Source organism: Carassius gibelio, chromosome A6 (genome assembly GCF_023724105.1).
Source record: "Carassius gibelio isolate Cgi1373 ecotype wild population from Czech Republic chromosome A6, carGib1.2-hapl.c, whole genome shotgun sequence".
Lineage (NCBI taxonomy): Eukaryota > Metazoa > Chordata > Actinopteri > Cypriniformes > Cyprinidae > Carassius > Carassius gibelio.
In genome coordinates, this window is record NC_068376.1 from 6,943,286 (window position 1) to 6,954,513 (window position 11,228).

An 11,228-nucleotide genomic window follows, 5' to 3' on the forward strand; every position below is an offset into this window, starting at 1 on the left:
AATGGTTGTCAAAAGTGCAAAGTACCTACTACTCGTAAAAGTGAAAGTTAACATTTTTGTCCCAGTGATATTACGGGGTTACAGTATGCTTGGGTATAAGCATGTTTCTCAAATTTAGCCAGATTGCTTGGAGTATTATGCTTAGCTCCCTGTGTTAAAGAGATCATCATGAGCAATTCAATATTCTTTTTTTTAATTTTTTGTATAAAATGTTAATTGTACTATGAAAACATTGTAACTAAGAATATTGAATTAAAGGTAAAAGAGAGACTGGAAAATAGTCACAAACTAAATTTTGGAGAAAAACCTCCAGGGAAAAAAATGGGTAAATATTTACAAAAATATTATATAAAAATAATATAATAAAATATACAATTTAAATAAAAAAATGTGAGTACTGCATGCATAATTAAAGTGTGTGTCTGTGTATCTGTATACCATCTATTTTTGCATTCATTATTTAATTGTAACCTAAAAAAAGCACAATCATTTCTTTTTCCGACCCACAGTTATAAAGCGGAGCTCTACTGCTTTGCAAAGGCTTGAAATACACATAAATATGCATCGTGATGGGTGATCTATATATCATTCATTTTAAGAGCAATATACAGAATAAATTTACGTTTATGGCAGACATTTGGGATAGTAAATACTGCACAGCTATTTCTCATATAATACGGTGTTCTTTTGATAGTTGGTATTATTTATATAAAGCAATTCACAGCGGCCTGGTATATGAATAATGTTAAGTATGTAAGGCCAAAAACACCAGTTTAAACCCTTATAACCATTTGCAGATACCTTGTGAATCCAGTTTGTCCCTCTGCATATTGCTCTACAGACTGACATCGACTTCATGAGTGTGGTCTGTGTTGCAAGTATACAAACTGTATTGCTGTATCCCAGACCTGGAGGGTCACAAACAGTCCAGTAGTAGATTTTCAATATCACATTATTCCGCAACCATCACGCATGTGCTAGCATTTGAGATGTTTCTTATTGGACATGTCGTTCCATATTCTCAGGATCTCCTCTGGTGAGATCTGATGTACAGTTAACACTTTTCGGTAGCGGCAGAGACTGTAGGACATTTTCCAGTGATTGAATCCACCGTTCTGAAAAGGGCGGATGCCAAGTTTCCGCAGGCACAGTCCCACGTACACATCCTCCAGATGTAGGAGTCTTGTATGGAGGGAGGTCTTATAAATCAGCTCAGCAATGTCTCCAGAGAAGACGTATCCAGTGCCAGAGCAAAAGGGTGGGTACCTGCTATCAGGGTAGAGATCTCTGGACATGAACCACTTGCTGCGAACGTCTCGTATGGGTCCTCCGTTTATCACGTGACCAGTGAAAAAGCGTCGCCTTGGTTTGGCGTTGGGTCTCAGAAGGTTAAACACTAAATTGTCCATGTTGACAAATATATCACTGTCTGTTTTCATGATGTATTGTGCATTTGGGCAGAATGAGGTCACCCATCGCATGCCCATGAGAGTCTTTAGGGTCAAATTGTGGTAGGAATCCACAAAGTCCTCGACTAGGATGTCATGGAAGATCTGGCTCTCTTGTTCCACCATCTGGTTGAGGACCGGTTCAGTGTTGTACCCAAGAAGAAACAGCGTCAAAATTTTAATGTCGCCGAACGTGTTCTCATCTCCCCACGTCTCGCGGATCGCCTGGCGGGCGTCAAACTCCTTGTGGTTGGTGCTTATGAGGAGGACAAGAAAGGGCGTTGTGCTTTTGCATTTGTTGGGCTCGTTTATGAGGAACTTGAAATCGTGTGGGTTCAGAGTACGTGTGCGGATATTGCTGAACGTGTCGTTCTTTGAGAGCCTTGGAAGCGGTTTGCGAGGAGTGAAGTTCATCTGACCCACATAGGCGGTTGAGGGCCGAGAGCCACTGAGATACCACAGTGCACTGGCCCAGCAAACCACAGTCAGCAAATACAAGCATGACACCTTGGATGGCATGTCGTCAGTGGCTGGATCACCTGTCAATCACACGCATTCAGCCCACGGGGCCAATCACGTGTAGTTATTTGGAATACATTGTTCAATTGAGCATAACCCTTCCATCTTTTGATGTCAGTGCTGGTTTAGTTTAGTGTAGTAGCATTCTTTAAACAAAAACATTACTTAGCATATCCCTCATGGACCAAATGCCACCAATCATTTCTATTTAAATAGTAATATCCTCTTTCGCATGCAGTTACAGAAAAAGGACTGTTTCTCTTTAATCATATTCGCATTCTAGAACAGTAGTTCTCAAACAGGGCATGAGACCCACTAGGGCCCTCAGAAAACTTCTGAGAAAAAAAGAAAAGAGGCCGCAGGATGACTTAAAATAATTCAGTTTAATATATGATTATTTATTTAACTGATATTAATCATATTATTAATGAATTCAAACTTTATTAAAATGCTTGAAATACATAAAATGAGGAAATCATATTTATTTTTACTATTTCTGCTACTTTCCCAATTTAGGTTTATAAAAGATTAAAAACAAGCAATCTTTTTCATAATTATAGCAGAAATACTAGCCAAAATATCCTAGCTTAGGCACCTTTGGGCTTTTGAGTAAAAATAGCTGAGAACCTCCGTTCTAGATGTTTCTGGAAGCTTCTACACTCTTCTGATTGTGCTGAGATTTGCATCCACTTTCCAGTGATTGACATATTGCTATCGCTGTGGGTCATCACTGCATTGCGTCTGATCTGACATCATTAAAAAAATATATAGGGTGGAGTGGACAGAGATGCTCCTCGGTTCAGGTTCTGCAGAATGTCTTTGTGTGTAGGTCACAGAAAGCCGAGATGTGCTCTTTGCATATGAGGGGTGTTTGTTTTCTTCCCAGATCTCACTTTTAGGCTGTATGCGAACCTAAAATAGAAAAACACAGATGTGAATGTTTCTAAATGTTGTGTGTACTCTAAAACACACATATGCTCTACTGATATCACATGATCATCCTTCTATATTTATCCCTCTCAGTGTGTTGGGTTCTCCAGTTACCTTATTGCATCAGAATGATTAGATTATGATTACAGGTGGGAATGTAAACTAAAGGCAGACCTGGTGAAAATATCTATATGTCTCTATTATAAAATAGCACTTCAGCAGAATATTTGCACCTGAAGACAAAAGATGACAAACAAATATCAGCAGCAATTGTCTGGGAAGTATTCCAACACCGGAGCCAGAGGCGATTTGTGACGACCTCGGCTCCCTCAGAACTTCACGTGGGAGAGAAAAGTGACTCACTCCTTTTTTCTGGCCTGTTGATTTTGTTTCTATGAACCTCTATTAACCTTAGATCCAAGAGTAAGTCAGTATAAAGCATCTTCAACACATAACAGACCAGGCATAATTTGCCACACCAATGTTATTTGAACATGATTTATTTATTTATTTATTTTTATATTTAATATTTTCAGGTTTTATAGAGTGGGACACAATTGGTTATTAGGTGCAATTAGCAGTGAAAAAGAACTCAATGCAGTGCTTGCACTGACTGACACAGCCGAAACACACGCACTGAAAACCCCTATCTCGACAGCACACGATCGAGAGAACAGATCTCTTTCGTGTTTCATTGTGCTTGAATGGTCAAATACGCACACAGTTATGTCATAATACCCATAACGTGGAGTATTCAAGTAGGCACAGTTCTATTTTAAATAAATGTAAAACATTTAGGTGAAAACCAGATGAGTTTCAGTATATTTTGGATCCGTGCAGTCAGTCTTAAAGGGACAGGAGCCTTAATTACCTCCTGCTGTCTGTCATTATTAATGTTAATCATGTTTGATTGATACAGTGAAGACTATGCAGTATTTTTTAATACACTTTATTAAATCTGTCTAATATTTCTTACTACATTTAAAATAAACCAAAACTACTGTAGCTAAATAAAGTAAAATTGTATTTAATACTTATTTGTTAGGTTCAGCTTGTAATTAATTAATTTTATTAACAATAAAATAAAAATAGCTATATCACCGTACATATTGTTATAGTGAAATAACATTTCTCATACCGTGAAATAAGATTTTGGTCATATTGCCATCCCTAGGTGTATCAAATGTAAATAGCAAAATAGCAGAGGACCTTAGGGGAGAGAGAGGGAGGAGAGAGATTGGTTAAGATAGAGAATGATGGGGTTTTGTCCCTAAAAAAAATAAAGCTAATCAAGAGTCTCTACTAAACAAACATAATCTATTCTCTTATCTATCTTGATTCCCCCTTCTTTGCATCAGATCAACACCAGCCTCCTTTTCCTTTCCTTTCCTTTAAAAAGCTCAGATACATGCAAATACTGCAAATGTCACAGTATGGAAGCTAAATAACAACCTCTGGAGTGATAAAGCTGATTTAGTTAGCCTGTATTTTTGTTCCCCGTGGAATAAAGGTTTGTGTGTGTGTGTGTGTGTGTGTTTAATAGATGATCACACATGTGACATGCACACCTTTAAACTTTCACTCTTTTCAGTTTTGTCAGTCACAATTATATGCAACCTCCATCTTGATGTTCCAGTCTTTTGTTGGGCGATTATGTTTCCAAGGGATGGCACCATTTTCTTTTTTTGAAATACAGCATCTGGCTTCAGATGCTATGGGATACTCTGCTGTTGCCGTGGGGCACGCAGTCAAACAGTTCTGAGTGCAGTGATTAACCTTCAGCATTTTACTTAGCCAAAACGAAGTAGAGCATCACCTCTGTTAATGTGTGCATGTGTGTGTCTCTTTGCATATGCAAAAAAAAAAAAAAAACCTATCCATAGCATTTTCATAGCTTAATACCACAATATGTGTGCATATATATATATATATATATATATATATATATATATATATATATATATATATATATATATATATATACATACACACACACACAATATATATATATATATATATATATATATATGGGTGTGTATATATGTGTGTATATACACACACACACACACAATGTATATGAGTGTATATATATATATATATATATATATATATATATATATAGTGTATATATAAATGAAATACAGTATAAACATTAAAACAACTCAGTCATGGTCAGTATCGTCTAGCTCTCTTCTCTTTCTCTGACTCAATCTGTAATGAATAAAGTAAATGATGTCTACCAGAGTCTAAACCATATTTCTTGGTTCAATGGCTGCATATTTGTCAAGAGCATGATTGTGTTTTCTAACGCAAGTCTTTCTGTGATTTACTGATCAATATTCAGATGGCTGGAACGGCTTCTTTCACTAATGATAAATCTTGCGGCAGTGTGTGCATGCATGATCCTTCCTAGCACTGGATTTAAAATACCAAACAGTAAAATAAGTAAAATTATATAATTACATAAATGAAACCCTTAAAAGTCTAAACCCTTTCAAATTCAGCTGTTTCAAATCAAAAAGATGTTCTTTCCAGGATTATTCAATTAAGTTGATGAGTTTCAATTGATGTGCCACAGGATGTTTAATAGTAATGGAGGTGTACAGTCATGGCATCTGTTTGTAGTCCAAACCTGGAAGGCTAATATTCCATGGAATTTCCAGTGGGATTTTGGAATGACTGTTGTCCATTACAGTACGTATAGACGCAGTCATCCTTAAAAATGTGAATCTGAATGCAGCTAACAAGCTGTCATATAAGGACTGCTACATAAGTTTCAGAAACTTTTAAGACTCCTTCAAATTGTTTTACAAAAAGTTTAATGACACGTACACAAATTAAATACCAAAGATAACCTTTATGTATATGTGGTATTGCAAACAATATTGATTATTAACATTATTTAATGTTTCTGGAAACAATTATGTCTGTACAATGACATATTTTGGGGTAATTCATAATGAAAAATGAATTGTAGTAACTACACTTAAAGCAGCTAAATTAATTATTCTGAATTGTATTGTCTTTTTAATACTATTGCCATAAACTGTGAATTACTACTTTGCATCCTGTTCTCCACATAATTTTAAATTCAGCCTAAATTCTAACTTATTTATATTGAAAAGGAACTCAGTTCAGTTTCCAAATTATCTGGTTCTTGCACGACAAATAAAGCTACAGTATACCAAAATAACAATCAGTTATGAATATGAATAAACTCTATCAATAACTGCTGACACATTTATGTGTTTATATATAGTTATCATGTTTTTAAAAGGACTTCTCATAAAACAGGAGTCAAATACAAAGTGTTTACTGGGGGTTTTGAACCCTGTATGTTTAGCATATTAGATAATACACAATGACCTCAGAGAATATAGAATGGAAATGAATCCATTAGCCCCAAAGTCAATTAGTTTGAATCCCACATTCACATTTCCACAAAGCTCAAGTTTATCAAAGATATAATAGGTATAACAAAGACAAACGTTTTAAGGTCAGAAACGGTTTCATTCTGTCTCAATAATATTTAAATGTCTTCTACATTTATGGTAGACTGGTTGGATTCTGTCTAATAAACGCTTTATATATAAACCAGATACTATTTAAATATTTATGTGAATAAGAAATGCTTAAACAAGAAAATGTGATTGGTATGCAAGTGGGTTTGTTCTTCCTCAGCTCTGAGAGAAGCTGCTTACACAGAAATCACACACACACACACACTAATAAAATGACATTATATTACCAGCACTGCGGTAAACTCATTCAGGGCAAAGAAATATGCATATGTGGTGCTGTAATTTTAAAGTACCACTCTCAATAATGCATGAATCACACTGTTCTATAAACATGCAGTCATACAAGACATACAATTTATATCAGGGTCTCAGGGTGAGGCCCATGCGCTATTAAAGGTCATAACTATTTAATGGGAAAGTCAACATTAAGGCATGATCTTGCATACCTTCTGAAATGTCATATCATGTGTTGGATCACATGGACAAGAGAGCTTAAAACACAATACAACTTTAAAGTACCCTCAAAAGTTTCCTGATTATGCAGGATGGTGTAATTGCTAGCTCAGCAGAATTAATTTACAAAAGAACATAATCAAAAGCACGTCAATCATCCAAATCATGGCCAAAAATATAGCTGACACAGGGAGCCAATAGCCTCTTGAAAGAATAATCTCTCTCCACAAGACAAAAAGTAGCAGACTGACAGAGGTCAGTCTTCTTTCAAAATGCATTACACATAGCAGTAGTAGTACTGATATCAAAAAGCTCCAAATCAAGTACTTTGCATCAAATTTGTCTTTATGATTACAATGACAATGTGTTGCCAGTGGGGCCTGACTTTATTGTCAAAACACTGGAAACATTCTTTCTGGTTTGGACTGACATTGATGGACTTTCCCATTTTGAGTAAACTATCCCTTTCATCAAAAACCAAAACTTTTTTTACAAGGTTAAATCATATGTTCCTGTAGATGGAATCTGAAGCAAGACAATGATTTTTAAGGTTTAAAACAATGTTTAGAGAACATGAAGACGAAGAATGTAATACACTGGATTTAAACAAGTCAAACGCGGCCTATAGTTGTCATTCATGAGAAGGTATTGCCATTTCCATTTAACAAGTCAACAAAGATCCAGTCTAACCAAAAATTTAGAAATAACCAGTAAAATTGTAATAGGTACCAGCAACAACTGCTTACTACCAGTGACAATGGAATAAATATTTTCTGCTATAGAGACAGTGACTAGCAAAGGAATAAGTAGCTTTGTATTTAATTAATTACTACCAGTAACTAATGAATAGAGCTACCAGTGTAAAAGAAATACTAGTCTCTTGAAACTGAATCCCAATGAATTAACAATAACGTTTTTCAAAGAAACAAATGTAAAAAACGCCCTGGTTGAACTTCATATTATAATATTTATTGGCTATCACAGTGTTTATGTTTTACAATATTTACGGATGAAAGCGGATGTATGCTCGTCTCCTGGCAATAGATCCAAAATATACGCAAAGAATGCTATATGCATCGCTCCTTTTACCCCAAAACCCGAACATAGCATCACATGACTCTTTGTGGCGCTGCTCGTGTCGCCTCAAATAACAGGACGCTCAACAAACGCAGATGGTCGACATACGCGGCAAACGAGAACGAGGCAAAGCCTTGTGAACATACCTTTTCGGTCAGATTATCTGCACTGATGAAATCCTGCCAGTTTTCTTCAGAGCACAGTGCGAAAGGACGTCGTCGTAGTGAACGAGCGGTTGCGAGGTGGTGCGCTTACTGCGCTGCAGCGGGTTATAGAGAGCTGTCCAATCAGCAGCCCGCCCGCAGAAGGCGAATCAGTGCTAGCCTACCCCTTAAACCAACCTAACCTTCTCTCTCCACTTTCGTACTGCAACCTCTTTCTGCAAAGCACAGGTCAAGATTACGCCTGCTTTTGATAAGGCAAGGTTGATAACTGCATTCATTTCACTGTAAACTGTAAAATAGGCTACCTATAACAAATAAAAATATCGAGATAGGCTACTTTATATAAAATATATACGTTTTATAACTGTTCTAACTATTAGATTGTAGCTTATATAAATGCATTCTATAAAACTATCCTTATCTATATTAAGAAGGCTTGTGATATAACCGGCCATTCACTAAGGCCCCTTTAAAATCAATTCTGACTTATTCTACGCTTGCAGCCCGATCGATATTTGTTTTGTAATGTTCCCAGAGAGGATACAAGCTTTATTTTTTCTACTAAAGAAGTACATGCTGTTGATTAAACTTGATGTCTCCACACATTCCCAAATTACCATAGCAGACACAGGTAAATAGCTAATTTCAGCGTAGTTGTGTCGATAGTAGCCTACAGGGTTCACAATAGCACAGTGGCTATTGCTGATGTTCAATGAATTGTGATTGATTGATTGGTCTTGATTCTGATCTGCATCATCTGCCATTTTTACAACGTTAGTGTGAGGGAGTAATCCCATTACTCATCACAAATGTATTAGAGTACATATACTTATTCAAAAACAAAGTAGCCAAAAAGATATTCAAGTACAATGACTAATTACGTTTACTCAAACACTTTAAACCACCGAAACCTTGCAACAGTAACTAATGATGACTAATTATAAAGTGTTATCTGAAAAAATTCGCTTCAGCATTTTGATCTAGTTGACCACTGAATTATGGGTTAGCTTTCAACTCATTTACAAATTAATTTTGCATAATGTTTTTTTGGCTATACATGGATCGTATATTTATAAAGACAGAACATGATGCTGATGAAACACAAAAGATAATACTCATTATTCCAGAAACATGTTTTTATTAATTGTCAATGTAGTAGCAGTATAATAGAAACAGTCATTCTAACCAACTTAAGACAGTCAATCTGTCGAAAATTCTATCAAACAAAAACAGAAATCATAACCCCCTATGCATGATCAATAAAGAAATTAAAAGAATATCTGCAAACAGGCATTGGAAAACAGACACAGGCAAAGATACATGAATTCTGAATTAAATGTTTACAGCAAAAAAGAAAAAACACAATTTTCGTATTTCCCCAATTTATCTTGCACGCCAGGTGCTTTAAATAAAGCTTTTTAAAAGGTTCAGGTTGTGGTTAAATGTGCTGTCTGCAGCAAGCTGAGTATAAAATACAATATGAGCATGCTAACATTAATCTCTCCATGAACAGAGCTTTGATACTGCTCTAAAGGATGTTAACAGAAGCTTTGATTGTGTATAAATTAGTGTATGGCAGATTAAATTGTGTTAATTATAATTTTTTTCTTCAATCATCATCATAATATCGGTTCTGTTTAATTTGATCCTCTGCGGACAAGAAGTCATTTTCATGCTGCCAGAGGCTGCTGGCTTCACTCAGCAGCCCAGCATCTTTGGTGTCATTTTTATCGAGTGGATTCTTCCTCATTTCTGCCTCAGTGTTTTGGCCCATCTCCCCTGTTGATTCTATTCCAAAATCCAAAAGCTCATCCAACTGAGATGAAGCTGATTCTTTGCTATAAATGTCATCCTTAAATTCAGGAAACAAATTCGAATTGTCATCAAAACCTGCACATGTGTCATCTAGGAAACATGAGGCACTAACATTTGGGTTGTCATCTGTCTCAGTACAAACCAATGTTTTGGTAGTGGGCTGTTCTTTTTCTGACTCTTTAATGTCATGTGAGTTTTTGGCACGTGATAAGACAGAGCTGTCTCCTTGAAGTTGTTGGAAAATGTCAGAATCTCTCATCACACTGTTGATTTCTTTTTTAAATGGATCCTGAGCAGTAAGTGGCCCTGAAGAGAAGTCCAGCAGCTTTGGTTCTTCTTTAATTTCATTCATTCCTGTCAAACTAGCCTTGTTGTGCAATATTAGGTTACTGCTGTTATTATTGTTGTTTGCCCTACCATTGGCTGTTTGGCCATTTGGTATTTCACCATCTATCACTGTTTCCTCTTCTCCCTCATTTACTTCACTTTGCAGTTTTTCACTTTCCTTAGTACCATTTTCATCCGTATTATTTGCATTGACACTCTCCTCATCAATCTTAGATCCTTCTACAGCTGCATTCTCTAACTCATCCTCTTTTTGACAATATATCTCACTTCCTTCTTTTGTCTCGGTTGCTTGAGTTGTCTCATTATTTCTCTGCTCTGTGGTCTGCTGGCTTTTGCTGGAGGGCTCAATGGCTTTGCCTACTTCACTGGCGTCCTGTCCCTCCTCAGCTGTTTCAGGTTCTGGTGCTGGTTGCTCTGTCTCTTGAGTTATTTTAGCGTCTGTAGATGATTTTTCTGGCATATTTATGGGTGACATAAGCCCTCCACCATTTTCTATGGGGACGTTTTCTGCCGAGTTTCCACTTGTAATTGCAGTTTGCCTCTTATTTACTGCTGGTTCATTATTTTCTTTACCCGAGAGTTCTGATTCAACTTGAGGGGGCCAGGCAGGTTTGACTACCTTTATTTCATCCTCCAAATTAAACAACTTTTTTGGAGAATCGCTGAGGGGTGGCCATACCACTGCCATTTTATTTGCTGGCTTCTTAATTTCATCATTCATCTTTCCTTGAATCATCCTCTCTATGGTCTTGGGGTAATTTTCTTGTGGGCTCTGAGTTACTTTGACATTAAAATCAACAAGAGGGTTGTTTTTTGTGTAAGTTGTCTCTGACGAGTTGTTCAGATTCTTTGTACTCCAAAGTTCTTTGTGGGGCCTTTCTCCAAATCCTTCATCATAGTTGCCTTTAGACTTGAAAAGTTGTTTGTAGTGTGGCTTGCAGTACATTCGTCCA

The 11,228-nt window shown here is 36.5% G+C and overlaps 1 protein-coding gene across 1 annotated transcript; it reads right to left on the bottom strand.

Annotated features, from left to right (window-relative positions):
* Window positions 1-183: 183 nt before the first annotated feature.
* LOC128016179 (beta-1,3-galactosyltransferase 1) lies at window positions 184-8,299 on the bottom strand. Its single transcript, XM_052600641.1, has 2 exons — window positions 8,095-8,299; window positions 184-2,879 (listed from the first exon to the last, which is right to left on the bottom strand). The coding sequence occupies exon 2, from the start codon at window positions 1,965-1,967 to the stop codon at window positions 978-980; it is 990 nt and encodes a 329-aa protein (XP_052456601.1). The 5' UTR covers window positions 1,968-2,879; window positions 8,095-8,299; the 3' UTR covers window positions 184-977.
* Between the last annotated feature and the right edge of the window lie 2,929 nt (window positions 8,300-11,228).